This window comes from Lampris incognitus, chromosome 3, assembly GCF_029633865.1.
Source record: "Lampris incognitus isolate fLamInc1 chromosome 3, fLamInc1.hap2, whole genome shotgun sequence".
Classification (NCBI taxonomy): domain Eukaryota; kingdom Metazoa; phylum Chordata; class Actinopteri; order Lampriformes; family Lampridae; genus Lampris; species Lampris incognitus.
In genome coordinates this window covers 102509609-102526786 of record NC_079213.1, presented here as the reverse complement: position 1 = coordinate 102526786, position 17178 = coordinate 102509609, and the positions used below count along the sequence as shown (strand labels likewise).

Sequence of the window (17178 nt, the reverse complement as noted above, 5' to 3'; positions counted from 1 at the left end):
CTCGCTGCCCTTGGCTAACGAGTAGGACCCTTTAGTTGACTGGTTAACATAGTCGCCTGTGGTGCGGGAGACATGAGTTCGCGTCCCGGCTGTGGCAGTTCCTGGCTGCCCCCCGAATTCACTACATTGGTGTCAGAAGTGGGATGGTGAGATCGTGAGGCCATTGTAAGCACGTGCATCCAGAGGCGTGAGGGAGCTGATATGCTGAAGCGTGGGGACACGCTTCCCGAAGGAGGAGGGTAGTGTAATGTACACAGATAAGTAGACTCACTGTAGCCCTTGGCTAACGGGTCGGACCCTTTAGTCAACTGGTTAACGTAGTCGCCAGTGGTGCGGGGCCCCAGGTTCGCGTCCCAGGTTCGCGTCCCGGTTGCGGCGGTTCCCACCTGCCCCGTGAATGTGCTACATAACAAGCAGATATGACAGAACAAGCTGGTAGAAGACCTTTACCAACACACTCATAACTACATCCATAAGTAAAACTCAGGTTCAACCAGGTTTTATAGTTTGTTTGTTTTGCTGTCACAACAGCACTGGTGACTGTTTCATGTGGAATGGATCATGTGATCGATCACCACTGCAGTTACAACATATTACCACTCATGTCACTAAGTTAAACGAAATCAGCAATCTTCAGGATTGTAGCTCTTAACTTTTATATAGAGTTTACTTCAATTTAGATATCGACATATTTGGCCTGTATTTTCTCATTTAAAGATGGAAGATCTCAGCTGGCAGGGTAGGAAATTTATCTTGCAATGCTGGACCCTCAAATTCACTGCATTCGTTGTTTTAACAACAGGTCAGATCAGATATACTCTTTTTTTTGGGTTGTTTTATTTGTGATGATTGTTAGTTACCTGGGGGCGGCACAGTGGTGCAGTGGTTAGTACAGTCGCCTCAGAGCGAGAAGGTCCTGGGTTCGAGCCCTGGGGTAGTCCAACCTTGGGGGTCATCTCGGGTCGTTCTCTGTGTGGAGTTTGCATCTTCTTCCCGTGTGTGCATGGGTTTCCTCCGGGTGTTTCGGTGTCCTCCCACAGTCCAAAGACATGTAGGTCAGATGAATCAGCCATACTAAATTGTCCCTAGGTGTGTGTGTGTGTGTGTGTGTGTGTGTGTGTGTGTCTCCTGTGATGGACTGGTGACCTGTCCAGTGTGTTTCCCTGCCTGCTGCCCAATAACTGATGGGATAGGCTTCAGCATCCCCGCAAGCAGGATAAGCGGTTTGGGTAATGGATGGATGGATGTTAGTTATCTGTCAGAGATATGAGGCGACAACCTTACCAGTCACAGGTGAAACTGATCAGCAATGAATTTACAATGGATTTGCTGCTGATGATCGTTTGCAATTCAGCTGTTACCTAACCCATGAAGGTTTAGTGTTTGTTTAATGGCACCTTATGACTGTCTGCATTATATTGACTGGAGTTCTCATTTTGGTGCCAGGCTGACTCGGAGGAGGATGAGGAAGTGTTCGACTGTGGTAAGGAGAGTGTGGAACTGTCCTGCATGCTGGCACGAGAGAAATTGACTAACAGCATTCGCCTGCAGTGGAGAAGACTGAAGAGCCATGTCGAAAGACTGGATAGCCAAGGTCAGTCTTCCTCATACTCTCCAGTATCTGTTTGACCTTGGAAAGTGCTGATGGATACCTGTTACTCCAGCATCAGCCTCACTACCATATGCAAATAAAATGTTTCACAAAGGCTGAATTTGATAGTTTTGGGTCTGGTTTGAATTTATCCCAGTTTATTAATCTAGTCACAAATCAGCAGAGACCTCTAGTGGTCACTTTGGGGAGAATAGTCTGAGTTTCTCTAGTTGGAGGACAACCATTTTCTCATTGTTTGTCTACATTACACAATTTACACTGTGTTATTATGAGCAACAAGTGCTAATTAATATGGTAACTGGATAAATATACCGTTTTACTTAACATGTCAACATTATCAGTGACAGGATGTTAGATGTAGTAACAGCAGCAATAGTAGTTTTATAATAGTAGTAACAGTTATAAGAATCAGAATATTGTGGAGTTGATACTTTTAGAGAGAAGGCTTATACAGAGAGAAGGCCAAAATAAATTTCCCCACCAAGTTCAGCAAAAATGGTAAAATATTTCATTTATAGCATTAACAGTTTGAGGTGAACAAGGCTTTATATTTTATTTTCTTGGAATCCTTTATCCATGTCGTAAATACCTATATTGAGCCATCAGGCTAAATCACTGAAACAACTCAAATACATTGATTTTTGATGACACACCTCTGATCACTTTTTATGACAGCCAAAACAAAACAAACACTTAAGCTCAATGAAACACTTCTTTTGCCATTCTTCCCTGTTCAGACTGCAGTGAAATCATTGTTGTCTTTCTATCTGTCTGTGGTGGCTAATCAGCATCCAACGTGGACGCCATTCCACGAGAGGCTCATGAGCAGGAGATGGACAGACTGAAACTCGAGATCCAACAGTGCAAAGACTTCATTCACACCCAACAGCAGCTACTGCAGGTACAGCCGGACTGTCATTATTGTAGCCCTGTGGCTGACAATCCCACCCAGAGCAATGTACAGAGAATCCACAGTGAGCTTACATCCTCAGATCGCTGACATCAATGCCACCTGCAGAATTCTGTTCCAAATAGTTCCATTACAAATATTTCATTCACTCCAAGAAGTAATATACTACTACTACTACTACTACTACTACTAATAATAATAATAATAATAATAATACATTTTATTTAAAGGCGCCTTTCATGACACTCAAGGTCACCTTACATCAAATACAATAAAACAAAGCAGTAGGGCGTCCGGGTGGCATGGCGGTCTATTCCGTTGTCTACCAACACAGGGATCTCTGGTTCGGATCCCCGTGTTACCTCCAGCTTGGTCAGGTGTCCCTACAGACACAATTGGCTGTGTTTGCGGGTGGGAAGCTGGATGTGGGTATGTGTCCTGGTCGCTGCACTAGCGCCTCCTCTGGTCATTTGGGGCACCTGTTAAGGAGGGAGGGGGGACTGTGGGGAGTAGCGTGATCCTCCCACACACTACGCCCCCCTGGCAAAACTCCTCACTGTCAGGTGAAAAGAAGTGGCTGGCGACTCCACATGTATCGGAGGAGGCATGTGGTAGCCTGCAGCCCTCCCCGGATCAGCAGAGTGGGTGGAGCAGTGACCGGGATGGCTCGGAAGAGTGGGGTAATTGGCCAAGTACAATTCAGAGAAAAGGGGGTGGGGGGGAATAAATAAATAAAACAAAGCAGTAAAAAAACATTCGTGCAATCAACAATAAAACACACAATAAGCAATAGTGCATACATAAGCAGGAGTTAAAAAAAAAAAGTAATACTCAACCATGTTAAATAGAGGGCCATGTGTATACAGATTTCAAAAACAGCCCAAAATTACACTGTCTGATTTCACTCATAAATCCACATTCAAACAGACAGAGGGTGGACTTGTGATTCTAATAGTCATAGTCCTCCATTGCACTTGGCAGAATACAATTGACTTAGATTTAGAGCTGGGCAATAATTCAATATTGTAATTTATTGTCTTTCAATGGAATTTTATCGGGATGAAATTCAGATATCGTGATACACAACTTTGTGGTCTAAATTCATGATAATGAGAATCTGTTGCATAAAATGTCTCACAAAATGAGATCTGAAATATCTGTGGGAGTATCATTTGACACCCTTGAACCCACCACCCACGGGGATGAGCATTGGGGTAGTGTGCAATGCAGGGCGGGCAGCAGGCAAAGGCGGGGACCGGGGTGTGCCAACTTCCAGCATAGTTTTGGGTTGACGTTATACTTTACATTACCAAACAGTTCAGTGTGATGAACCTTAGTTTGATTCTTAAACATGGTATTTTTGAATATGTAAGCAGATATCATGATATCTATCTATCTATCTATCTATCTATCTATCTATCTATCTATCTATCTATCTATATATATCATGTAAAATTCTCTATAATCATTTTGATAATATTTATCGCCCAGCACTACATAGACTCGACACTTCTTTGGTGCTCAATGGGAAATGCTTGCTTTTTCCAAAACCACAAAACCTCATACACCAGCTGATGTCGAAGACCAGACCTTGGATGTGAATATGCATTTTTCTTTCATGTGTTTTAATATCATTAAAGTTTTATTGACGTCTTCTCTGTGCAGCCAGCTGGTGTGGCACCTGTGGAGCAGGTAGGGTTAAATATCTGAAGGAAGTTTTGACAGATCAAACCTAGGATAACCTCACTAACCACTGGACCGTCTTGCTGCCTTTGCTACTTCACACTATGATGGATGTAGGACGTGAGTGCTGTTTCAACGCCGTCTCATGTTTCCCTTGCTCCTGTAGCAACAGCTGAGCTCTCCGTGCGACGAGGAGATGGCGTCCCTGCTGAACGACTGCTACATGCTGGAGGAGAAGGAGCGCCTGAAGGAGGAGTGGAGGACTCTGGAAGAACAGAGGAAGAACTTCGAGAAGGAGAGGAGGAACTTCACCGAGGCGGCTATAAGACTGAGCCATGAGGTGAGGTCTCAAGAGAGGGGGAAAATAATTGAATCAAAAATGAAATAAGACATTTATTTAATCAGAATTTTAACAAATTAGCTGTTTTTCTGTGTGTTAAGTACATAACAGACTATGTTACTTTGGGCTGAAACTTAGCTAGCTTCCATCAGTGTATTAAAATTGCTCATGTGCATTCACAATAGCAAACTACCATCAACACTCTGAAACTGCAACTGTACTTCCTGTTCACTTGTACGGAATTACCTGTGTAACTTAATTGTACACGGGCGACCCTATGGACACAATTGGCTGTGTCTGCGGGTGGGAAGCCGGATGTGGGTATGTGTCCTGGTCACTGCACTAGTGCCTCCTCTGGTCGGTCGGGGTTTCTGTTCGTGGGGGGGGGCTGGGGGGAATAGCGTGATCTTCCCACACGCTACATCCCCCTGGTGAAACTCCTCACTGTCAGGTGAAAAGAAGCAGCTGGTAACTCCACATGTATTGGAGGAGGCATGTGGTAGTCTGCAGCCCTCCCCGGATCAGCAAAGGGGGCGGAGCAGCGACCGGGATGACTCGGAGAGTGGGGTAATTGACCAAGGGCAATTGGGGAGAAAAGGGGAGGGGGGATCCAAAAAAAATTGTGCAACAAAAATATAGCGCACTAATGAGACTGCAGTAATCATCAGTACAGCAGTGGTGGCTTTTAGTGGGAAATGGACCATCAACCCTCACAGACCCCCTCACCACTACACCCAATTTCAACATGCGGCTACACGTTAGCACTCATCAAGCTCAGAATATATATATATATGACTAAATCTAGGCTCCTTTCATACCAAATTGTTTAATTCGTTATTCCATAATTATGTATCACCCAAACAACTTTAACTGTCCAAGATACACAACACAAGTTTATATATTGTGCTGGAATACTTTTAATTGTTTAGGTTGCTATTAACGCTAAGATTACCAGACTTTCAATTTTCAACCAAATGTAGATGGCTTTTAGCCTAAAAGGCACATCTAAATTATAAAAAAAGTGGTTAAAAAGTGAATCTCGAGTAGATGTCTAAATCTTAGCCTCAATAGATCTTTTTCACAGCAGCCATTTTGACATGAAATAGTAGGTAAACACAGGTGTTACTGATGACATTAATGAAGGATCTGTTGTATTTAGGTACAGAGCCTTAATTGATGTCATTAGTTACACTTGTGTTTACCTACTATTTCATGTCAAAATGCCGGCAGCCATACCAACATGTACCCCGGCTCTGCCAATTGATGGAAGCTAAGCAGGGGCGGGCTTGGCTAGTACTTGGATGGGAGACCTTGTGGGAAAATGAGTTGCTGCCAGAAGTGGTGTAAGTGGGCCAGTAGGGGGGCAGTCTTCCCTCTGGTCCTAATAATAACATCCCTCCATTATCCAAACCACCTATCCTGCTCTCAAGGTCGCAGGGATGCTGGAGCCCATCCCAGCAGTCATTGGGCAGCAGGCGAGGAGACACCCTGGACAGGCTGCCAGGCCATCACAGGGCTAATAATAACAACGAACATCGAATCCCAATGCCACAGTGCAGTGATGGGGACACTGTGCTGTAGGAGATTCCATCCTTCGGATGAGATGTTAAACTGAGGTCCTGACTCACTGTGGTCATTAAAGATCCCATGGCACTTATCACAAAGAGTAGGGGGTGTCCTGGCAAAATTCCCAACCTGGCTCTCCATCTGGCCACCTCATCATCCCCTTGCGTAATTGGCTCAATGATTCCTCCCTCTCCACCTCAAGTTGATGTGTGGTGAGCGTTCTGGTGCAAAAGGCTGCCATGCATCACCCAGGTGGTGGTTGAGGTGGGTTACTCCCTTCAAGTGAAGCACTTTGGGTGTCTAGATAAAGCCCTATGTAAATGTAATTATTATTATTATTACTAAAATGACTGCTGTGAAAAAGGTCTATAGCCACTAGCAAAACAGAAGCACTTACAAGCACTTACAATATAATGACTTGCATTGTGTATCTTTGACAGCTAAAGTCAACTGAGTCACTTAGCTGGTGGGACAAACTGCAGCTACTCAGGACCCTGGAAAAGATGAAGAAAATGAATAAATGTTTCTGATACAGCTTTTGTTTATCTTGCAGAGAAAGGCCTTTGAGGAGGACCGTGCTACATGGCTCAAACACCAGTTTTTAAACTTGACGCCATTTGCAGACTCAAAGAAACCCCCATTGTCGAAGTCGAAAAGCGCCTTTTCAATATGTAATTAACAATCTTCTCATAAATCCCACCAATTATGTTAGAATATATATATATCGCTCTTCTCGCAGGACTTAATTGCACCTTCTTTCTTATTTTCTACAGCTGAGTCCGAGGCCGGTGAAACGTCATCTCCAGAAAAGTCAAACAAGCATAAACCCGAGCCCCACACAACTTTCTCCACACCCAGATTCCCTGCGGTCAAAATGTCCTCCACGGCTGACCTGCACCGCGCCATTCACCTAATCCCAGAAAACAGGTATGAATCCAAGTTTTTCAACCAACCAAGTTTTTGTAATAACACCAACAAAATGTTTTTGCAGATTTTCACTGATGGTATGTAAAAAATATAAATCCTTCCAGTCCGAGCATGATGTCTAAACCAAAGAGAAGGAGTTCCTGCACACAGGAGTCGAGGCTTTTTCCTAGCAGCGATGTTCCTGTCCAGCTCCACCAGGGGAACGGAGAGCATCACAGGAGCCACACACCTCATGGGGAGGAGGAGAATAGCTCCGTATGAAACTTGAATGATTAGTCATGACAATCTTTGCTGTCGAGACCCTGAGTGCCATGTGTGGTACTGAAGAAGTAGAACTTAATAGTTGAAGCCAAACTTTTAAGATTTATTTGTATAATCATGAAATGGTTATATATATATATATATATATATATATATATTAAAAAGCTCAGGTGCGCCCCCTGATGTTTTGTTTTGGAAACTGTCTATGGAGAGAGAATTTGTGTAATTTATTAGTTTCTTTTTTTAACAACTTAATTTTTTTTTAGGTTTTGATAAGTTTCTTTGTATTTAATTACTTTTTCTGTGAGCATTGTTTAAAGAGTGAATAAGCAATCATATTTAGTCTAACTGTCTTCTGCAGTGTATAAAGGATATAAAGGGGTGTAGATAGAGAATAGTGATGGTGGTGTGGGTTAGACTGAAGGTGTCGAGTTTAGTTTCTTCTAACGCTGGCATGTGGTCTTTCTACCCGCCTCATATTTTATTGGTCTAACACTGGACACCAAGTGTGTGGCCCACGTCACATGGGTCTCACCATCTTTGATTCCCCCCATATGACTTGGCAGTTCGGACAGGATTGATGATAATGTGCACTTTCCATCCATCCATCCATCCATCCACTATCCAAACCACTTATCCTGCTCTCAGGGTCGCGGGGATGCTGGAGCCTATCCCAGCAGTCACTGGGCGGCAGGCAGGGAGACACCCTGGACAGGCCGCCACTTTCCCTCGTACATAAAAAAAAAGCAATGCTTTGTTCCCTTAAAGCTGCCATGTCATTTTTGGCGAATTCATCATGACATTCTGTTGTACGATCCTAGACCCACAACATCTTTTCAGATCAAAACATTAAAAAAAAGGTTTACTACTGCTGTACAACTTCAGCATCTGTTTTGTAGCAATTATATTTCTCCTTGCGCAGGGATACACTTCATGATATTTTCTGGTGTTGTAGATGGGCAACCCCTGGTGGATCATGTGATCAAAAATATATATTCTATATATTCCTACGCCTCACTCTTTGTATTGCTATCCGCTTGGAAGCTTTTTGCCTGAGTGAAGTCTAGAGCAGTGGTTCTCAACCTTTTTGGGGTCCTGGACCCCCTGCATATTTTTAATCTACCCTGAGGACCCCTCCACCTGATCTTGGGGGAGGGGGGTTGCAATTTGATAGAAACAGTAGAAACTGCATTTTAAATTGCATTATAGCATTTATTCACTCTTTGGGGCAAAAATAAGAGCTTTCAGTTGTAACTTAGATATAGTTAACAAAACAGAATTCTTATGCAGTAACTTTCAGATATATGTAACAACAGAATTTTTATGCAGTAACTTTTAACAATGCTAACGGGAGCGAGATCTCTTATTAAAATACAATAGATTACACTTGTGAAACAGATGTAATTAGAGAAAAAAATCCTGTTACCCTTTATAGTTTAGGTAGATAAAGGTCTCAGTCACATTTGAGTAAAATAATCCTATTTCTATAAATGTCATAGGATCTTTTTTTTTAAAAGATATTTTATTTTCACGGACCCCTTGCAATTACACCACGGACCACTAGGGGTCCGCGGACCCCCGGTTGAGAAACACTGGTCTAGAGGACCTTCTCCTTCCTCTTCCTTTTCTTTCCCTTCATTCACCAGCCGTCACCTCCATTAAAGGCTCATGCAATACTTGGCTCGAGTCGTCTTCATCTGGTGCATTTGTAAGGTGAGAAAAGGTGTGTCTCTAAATCTGGGGCTGTGGAGACACACCTCTCTGTCTTTGACGGTAAGCTTATGCCCCTTTTCCACTACATGTTACTGGCTCAACTCGACTTGACTTTTTCGTTTTCCATTACTGGAAAGTACTGCCATTTTGGTAACTGTTACCACTTTTCTGGTACCACCTTTGTCGAGGTTCCAAAAAAACTGGAGTGGGTACCAAACTCAATGCAAATCAGCTCCACAGAGGGGGTACTGTTACAGTAATGGAAAACGACGCGCTGCGAGTCGAGCTGGTACCATGTAGTGGAAAAGGGTCATTAGTTTAGTTTCTGCTCTCTAATGTCAGACTACCTTGAATTCTTCGGTACTGTATCACTAATCAGGACCAGGCCTGGTTCTAGACTGCTTTGATTGGGGGGAGCAGTAAGAGATGTTCGTTAGTCATCAACTACTAGTATTAACATGAGTGTTCTTTAGGACTAAGCTATAATGTACACTGTTTAATGTTTTTATCTAAAGCTAAAACCATAGTAATCAATACATAAGCCTAATACATAAGCCTATAATTTTGTTAATTTTAAATTTACCTCCACCCCCGTTATAGGAGGACAACTTTATTTTTATGCCCAGTTATATCTAATTTCATCCTTTCTGTGTGGAGTTTGCACCCCGTCTGTGGTGGGTTTTCTCCGGATGCTCTGGTTTCTCCCACCGTCAAAAAGACATGCATGTTAGGGTTAACACTCCTGTCTGTGCCCCTGACCGAGGGAGGCATGGCAAGAGGAACTGGAGTTGGTCCCCAGGCGCTGCACGGCAGCTGCCCACTGCTCCTAGCTACACAGCTAGGATGGGTTAAATGCAGAGAAGAATTTTCCCGCGGGGATCAATGAAGTAGTAAAATGAAAAATAAATAAGATATTAAAGTACCCCTCCAGACATATTTTAAAGTTTAAAAATACACTTGAGATGATTAATATATTTTTAACATAGTTTTCCCACATAAAAAGTAAAAAAAAAAAAGAAACGAAAAGGGGCTGGAAGCACGTGTACCTTCTCTCTAATTGAGAAATGCAGGATATATGACTGCAAATATCACAGGCCTCAGGCCCCGCCCACCACCGCTGTTGACGGGTGAAAAGAGCGGTGTGTATATAAGATGGCCGGCGGTACAGAAAACATCGGAGATTCAGCCCTACACGTTTGAGCCTCAGTCAGACTCAGACTGTTGTGCGCCAAAACCAGACTAGCAGATGTATCAGAATGGTAAGTGTAGTTGGCATCTTTTATTTGTTTATGTTGTGTGTTAGCTTGTAACAGGCAGTGGCTAACGAAGCAGCGGCTGTGAAACATACAATGACATCTGCTACGACGTTACATACAGCGTGTTCCCATCGTCATGTAACTGTATACCAGAGGTAGTTTGCAGAAAGATACGTTTCCTCTCGCTGAGGTGTTTATATTGCGTGTAATATGTGTTTATATTGCTGGCCAATTAAGTTTGCCTGGGAACTGGCTCATTGGCAGTAGTCTAATGCGCCTTTTCCACTGCGTGGTACCGGCTCAACTCGACTCGCCTCGCTTATGTGTCGTTTTCCATTACCGTAACAGTACCCCCTCAGTGGAGCTGGATTTTCGGCTCTCGATTTTTTTCAATTTCAAAATGTACTTTTAAGATAACTGCGCTTCGACCGCTTCGGTATTTAAAAATGCACTTGATTCAACTCCTTTGGTTAAAAATGCCGGGCGATAGCCCATGCGCGCATTGATGACGCAAAATGACGCGGAAAGGCGTTTCTCTGACCAATCAGAGGTGTGCATTGATTTTGGTACCCGCTCCAGATTTTTTGGAACCTCGACAAAGGTGGTACCAGAAAAGTGGTAACGGTTACCAAAGTACTTTCCAGTAATGGAAAACGAAAAAAGAGATAGAAATAAGGAGGAAACTTACTATAGATGTGTAAGGGTAAGAACCGACGAAGCAATAAACAAATACAGGAATGACCTCTTAAAAGAAGAGTGGAAAGGGGTGTATGTAGAAGAGATAAATTCTTCATGTGAGACATTTCTAAAGAGCTACTTATCACTGTATGATTCACATTTTCCAATAATGCATTGCAAACATAAATGTAGCTATATAAAAAAACCTTGGATAAGAAAGGGCTTACAAAATGCATGCAAAAAGAAAAATAAACTTTACAGAGACATCATAAAATTTAAAACAAGGGACAGCTGAAAAGCAATATAAGGTTTACAAAAATAAGTTGGCAATGATATTGAGACAAGCCAGGAAATAATATTATAATAAAATGTTAAAAGAAAATCAAAACAACATTAAAGGTACTTGGAAAATATTAAACAATGTAATCGGAAATAACTGTGTCTACAGATCTGCCCAATCATTTCATCAATGACAATAATAAGGTTATAAAAAACATCAATGACGTGGTAAATAAATTTAATTCCTTTTTTGTTAATGTTGGGCCTAATCTTGCAAATTCCATTAAAAAACATGGGCAAGTAGAAGGTGGCTGGAATGGAGGAAGTAAAGTGGTACAGTCTATGTTTCTAGGAGAGGTGAGTGAAAATGAAATTGGATCCATTCTAGCGAAATCCAAAAACAAGACATCAGCTGACAGTGATGGGATCGACATGACTGCATAATCAAACCTCTAAGCAGATATTTTCAATCTTGTTTGCAGATGACTAATTTTTTTTAGTTCAGGAGATGATTTAAAAAGTTTAGCAGAAAACATTGTAAATGAAATGGTCAAACTGAAAATATGGTTTGATGAAAATAAGTTATCATTAAATTTGAACAAAATAAAGTTTATGGTTTTTGCTAAACAGAAAAGTGATGAAAATGTTTTACTGTCCATAGATGGAGCTGATATTGAAAGAGTAGCCGAGTTTAGATTTTTGGGTTTAATAATGGATGACAAACTGACATGGAAATCTCATATAGCATGTGTAAAAACAAAGGTGTCTATTAATATTTCTGTTTTAAACAAAGTATATGTTAGATGACAAGGTAATGTGAATTCTGTATTGTTCACTTATTTTGCCATATTTTACTTACTGTGTGGAAGTGTGGGGCAACACATACATGAGCAACGTAAAGCCATTGGTTGTATTACAGAAAAGAGCTGTAAGAATTATTCATGAAGTGGATCGAAGAGAACATACCCACGGACTGTTTATTAAGTCAGGATTAATGAAACTTAAAGAGTTACAGGCATTGTTAGTTATGTACATTACATTAGTCCTGACATCAGTACAGGGCGAAAAGCAGAGTATTACCAGAAGATTTACAGAACTTATTTGTTTTTAGTTCAGAGGACGAGGACCATAGAAGGAATTTAATTTTAAACATCAGTATGCACGTACTACTTAAAAGCAGATGTGTATTTGGAGTCAAACTATGGAATTCTTTAGCGAACGACCTAAAGGGTTGTATAAATATATTTCAGTTCAAGAAAATGTATAAGGAAAGAATAATTAGACAATATGGAGTTGTCAGGTAATGGGTTTTCAGTTGATGGTGAATTATTGTGTATGGCTTTTTGTTTCTTTTTCATTTCTCATGTTGCTGTAAGTATTAGTTGTTGAGTAACTGACTGACAGACCATCTATTCTGTTGTTTATTTATGTTTGAGTAAGGGGCAGGCAAAATAAGATTTTTCTTCTCCCTGCTCCTTTTCGATCATGGACCGTGTAAATTGAGTTGTTTGATCATGAATTGCTTGTTTCTCTCTGGTGCTGTGCTCTACCATGAGCGGAATAAATAATAATGAAATGAAAAAAGGGCGAGTCGAGTTGAGCTGGTACCATGTAGTGGGAAAGGGACATAAAATTCAAGACTGCCAGGATGTCAGGGCGAGGCGAGCAAACAACCATCAGCAGCTAGCAAAAAGCTAACGTAGTTAGGTTATGGAAACACTCCTCACTGAAATGAGCGTTGCAGATACGCAGTCCCCCCCAGCTTCGTAGGTATGTGAGCCCGATGTCTGTAAATAAATTCCCACCATTTCAATCAATCAATTTTATTGAACATGTTAAAGAAAACATAAAAGCAATAAAAACAAACAAAATCATCGGCAACATATAAGCAACAAATACGCGAATTAAGCCATTTCAGCGGTATAGTGGTTTTTTTTTTTGGTAGATAGTGGAAGGAAGCTCCAGGGTCCGGTTTACAACCAAAAACTGCCCTCTACCATGTTTGCTGTCAAAACATTTGCTATACTAACGCAAACTTGCTGTCTGTACTGACAAGTCTGCTCTGCGCGGGAGGTCTCAGGGTTCTTTGCCCGCCCTGTATTTGCATATAAAACAGCAATTGGCTTTTGGATTTGTGACGTGCAAAATCTAGTTTATCTGGGTACGTTTGAATGTCAGATTTTATTGAAGTGCGCAGACAGCTCCCCCTACAGTAGAGGAATGTGAAAACACCACTCTAGTGACAAAGTTTACACAGATACAAGTCAGTATGATAATAATGATAATAATAATAGTAATAACTTTATTTATATAGCACTTTTCTAAAACAATGTTACAAAGTGCTTTACAAAGAAATGAAACCAGGCAAGGCATAAACAAGAATAAGACCAAATAAGTAAGAGTAAAAATAAAAACAGTATGAATAAATCAAAACAAATATCAAAAATTTGTAAAACGGAACGGAACAAGCCGAAAGAAGAAGATCAAAAATTTGTAAAACATTTGCAGGTGGATGGTGTGACAGAAGAAGATGCAGAGGACAGGAAGAGATGGAAACGGATTATCCACTGTGGCGACCCCTAATGGGAGCAACCGAAAGTAGTAGTATTATTATTATTAGTAGTAGTAGTAGATCAAACATTTGTAAAAGCTTTCACAAAAAGAAAAGTTTTAAGACATAGTCAAGGCCAGACATTTTAGGGGACACAAACATAAGAAAAACACATTTTTGAGTGGCGGGGTACTTTAAAGATCAGCTACTTGCCTTTATCCAGTATAGTTTTCCAGTATACAAACAGTGCTGTTTTCTATTTACATATGAAGCTATACTGCGTTTCGTCATTTGCTTTTCAATTTTAAACCCACAGCAATCCCCCTATTGGAGGACTTTATCAACGCCCAATTATACTTAATTATCTAATCTTACATTGAATCTTACAGTGTTTTGCTCATGTTACAAGTTTATTTTCCTTCTGATACATTTACCTGCCACCACCCTCTCTCTTGGTATATATTACAGTATTTACACTAATTATCTTACAACAGTATTTTATAAGATTTTTTTTGTCTTTTCCTTTCTTTTCTGAGGTCAAGTCAAGTCAATTCTTTCAGTGTCTTTCAGTGCACTGTCATGCTTGACATCATCTGGCCAACCTTCCTGACAGTAATGAGCCACCTGTCTTAGCAACTCATCAGCCTGTTTAGCCTGTTTGAGGTCCATGAGCCGCTTTTCTCTGATAGGCAGTGAGGAGATCACAGAATGCACAAACCCCTCAATGAGCTGCTCTTCTACAGGGGCCTCCGGGGCCTAAATTAGTCCATGGGCCAGACAATATTTCGGTACACTCAAGGTGGCAAAACTTACTTATAATTTTTGAAAGGATCCATGTCTGTAGATGATATTTTGGTATGATAAACATTCCTGAGTGGCAGCTGTATCACAGTTATCAGCTCATGAAGTTAACCACCCGCTAAACTAAATTGCATTTTAGACGCTGGTGCATATCCTGGTTTAGCCTCATGGTCAGGACATTTTTCAATGTTCTATAATATTGTCTTTGGTATCATTTTAAAGGGGACCTTCTTAGCTGTCATTCAAGCCCTGTTGTGGATATTTCTCACAAATATAGAGGTCACTTGAGCTCTTCAACCCGTCAATAACGCACATCTTTCTGCAATGTTCGCCTAAACTATATACTTTCTTTTAGCCCTGTGGCATCTAGGAATATCAGGGACACAAAACACAAAAACTGGAATACTCACAGGACTGTAAAGATTCAGGAAATGTATAATATACCCATACTATTTCATTGTGTGAGGTGATTGTGAGCCTTAAATGAGAACTAGACCAAAGCCAGTTAGGTCACAAACTGGTCTCTATACATTTGTTTAAATACACAATCAAAATACATGATAAAAAGGAATACCATAGTGAGGTAATGAACTATTTTAATATTTTAAACAACATTGACATTTACATATACTTAGTCAATGATACATGTAATCCCATATCATTAGTGGGTATATGTAATGGTAATGGGTAGGGTAATGGGTATATGTGAATATGGTTACATTATTGTTATCAAGCTCTGGGTAACCAAGTCCAGAATCAACATCCTGTGCATCAATAGACTACTACCACAGTAATACCATCAGAATCATCACACTGTCATTCATCAAACTGCTCGTTTCTCTCATCATCTGACTCCCCAAGTTCAAAGTCCAGTTCTGGACCATCTTGCTGTTTTTGGTTACTGCAGGTCTGTAACCTGCACATGTCTGTGCATGGAAGTCCATTTGACAGGCACATGCGGCTTGGCATTTTGCATGAATGCACACACTTGCATGTTAGCATTTCCAAGACCACATCTGGTGCAGGTGGGGAGCGCATCCAGTAAATGGCCAGCTTGCCTTCATCGTCTGTCCATCCATACTCGGTAGGGCTTGGCACCACAGGGTTAGCCTGCAGACAGCACTTCCATATTGCTGCCTGATAGTTGGCTCGTTGAACATGCATAAAGAGACAGTCTCTACATGGTGGCAGCTGGCTGGACTCAACCTCTCCCCTTATGGTGCAGAAGAGCTGGTAACGCAGTTTGTTCACCTCAGCAGTGCTGCTATTAGCAACATACATCCGACAGGTGAACTGCTCAATTTTCTGGAACAGCTCATCACTCACATTCCATGTCTGTCCCAGTTGACTAAAAGTCTCTTGGCAGGAAGTGTGCTTTCTCACTATCTTCAGGGCATTCAGCTTCCCTCGACCAGCGAATGCACTGACAGTGTCGCAGCCTGTGAAGGCATGTAAGCCAATTAGGCTGTCACAGATGCTGTCTCCAAATGAACTTGCCAGTTTGGTGATGTCGACAAACCGTGTGCGGTTCTGAGTCCCACACTTCTGGTAGATGGGACAGGTGATGTCCTTCTGGAAGCCAAGACAAAGCACCATGACATCAGTGTCCTCAGCTGTGATGATAACTGACTTTGAGCCCGCATTTGCTGCATGCAATGCATGCAGGAGCAGACGGGTGTCAGCTTCTTCATGTGTGGAGTGCAGTTCTGCTGCTTCCTCACACCCATCTTCTGTCAACTTGTAGCAGGTTTCCTCACAGGTCATGTACAACACCTTGCCATGCAGCATAGCTCTGTATCGTGGGAGTTTCCACTCTTCCACCAGAAACTTGATGAGACTGGTCTTGTTGGAGGAACTGCACAGAAATTTTCTCCACTGCTGGACGTGGTGTCCACCTGCAAGATTCTTGTACTGGAGAGTGATGTCTCCACCCCGGTTCAGTCGTTCAGCATCTTTGATCGAAGTCTGGTGATAGACATCAAAAACAACATCAATCCTCCCACTCTGTGCTCCCTCATGGAGGACCTGGGTCAAGGCTGACTCTGGCACCTGTGCAAAGGTTTTGTTGTTGCCATTCATTTTTTGGACCAGGCTCATCCCATCAATGATGGAAGTAGATGGGATTGGGATGTCTTCTGCAGGAGATACATTCTTTTCAAGCTCTCTGGCAAGTGCAGCCTTGTTTGTTTTTCGTAAGGACCCATCAGCATTTGCCAGTGCCCATGGTAGTGGGCCCAATGGGTAGGCAAGGACATCGTTCAGATTCACCTTCCTGCTTTCAGCCACCAGGATCATGTGACTGAAAAGGTTTCTATCTGCCTTCAGAACCACATCCTGTGCTTTCTTTCCATGAGCTTGTTTTGTGCTGACATTGGAGAATGTTTTCAGACTTTGCTTGGTCATCTTGTCGTGGAATTTCACAGGTGGTGGGTCTGCATCTAACCTTGTTTGCTGGAATGCTTGGTAGGCCTCTTCTCCTTTCTCAAGAGCTCTCAAGAGATCTATGTTCACATCAGGTGGAGCCATGTTGCCAGTGGAGAGGCTAACCAAATCAATCTCATCAGGGGACATAGGATTGAGCCAGTTATTCTCCATAAGGTC

At 41.8% G+C, this 17178-nt stretch overlaps 1 protein-coding gene across 1 annotated transcript in view; it reads left to right on the top strand.

Moving 5' to 3' along the window:
• LOC130109492 (afadin- and alpha-actinin-binding protein-like) overlaps positions 1-8520 on the top strand; it is a 30104-nt gene extending 21584 nt beyond the window's left edge. The window contains exons 9-14 of the mRNA XM_056276414.1: positions 1447-1594; positions 2401-2513; positions 4372-4545; positions 6665-6782; positions 6885-7038; positions 7143-8520. Of these exons, the coding sequence (XP_056132389.1) occupies positions 1447-1594; positions 2401-2513; positions 4372-4545; positions 6665-6782; positions 6885-7038; positions 7143-7299 (864 nt within the window). The 3' untranslated portion in view covers positions 7300-8520. The remainder of the gene's footprint in view (positions 1-1446; positions 1595-2400; positions 2514-4371; positions 4546-6664; positions 6783-6884; positions 7039-7142) is intronic.
• The last annotated feature ends 8658 nt before the right edge of the window (positions 8521-17178 follow it).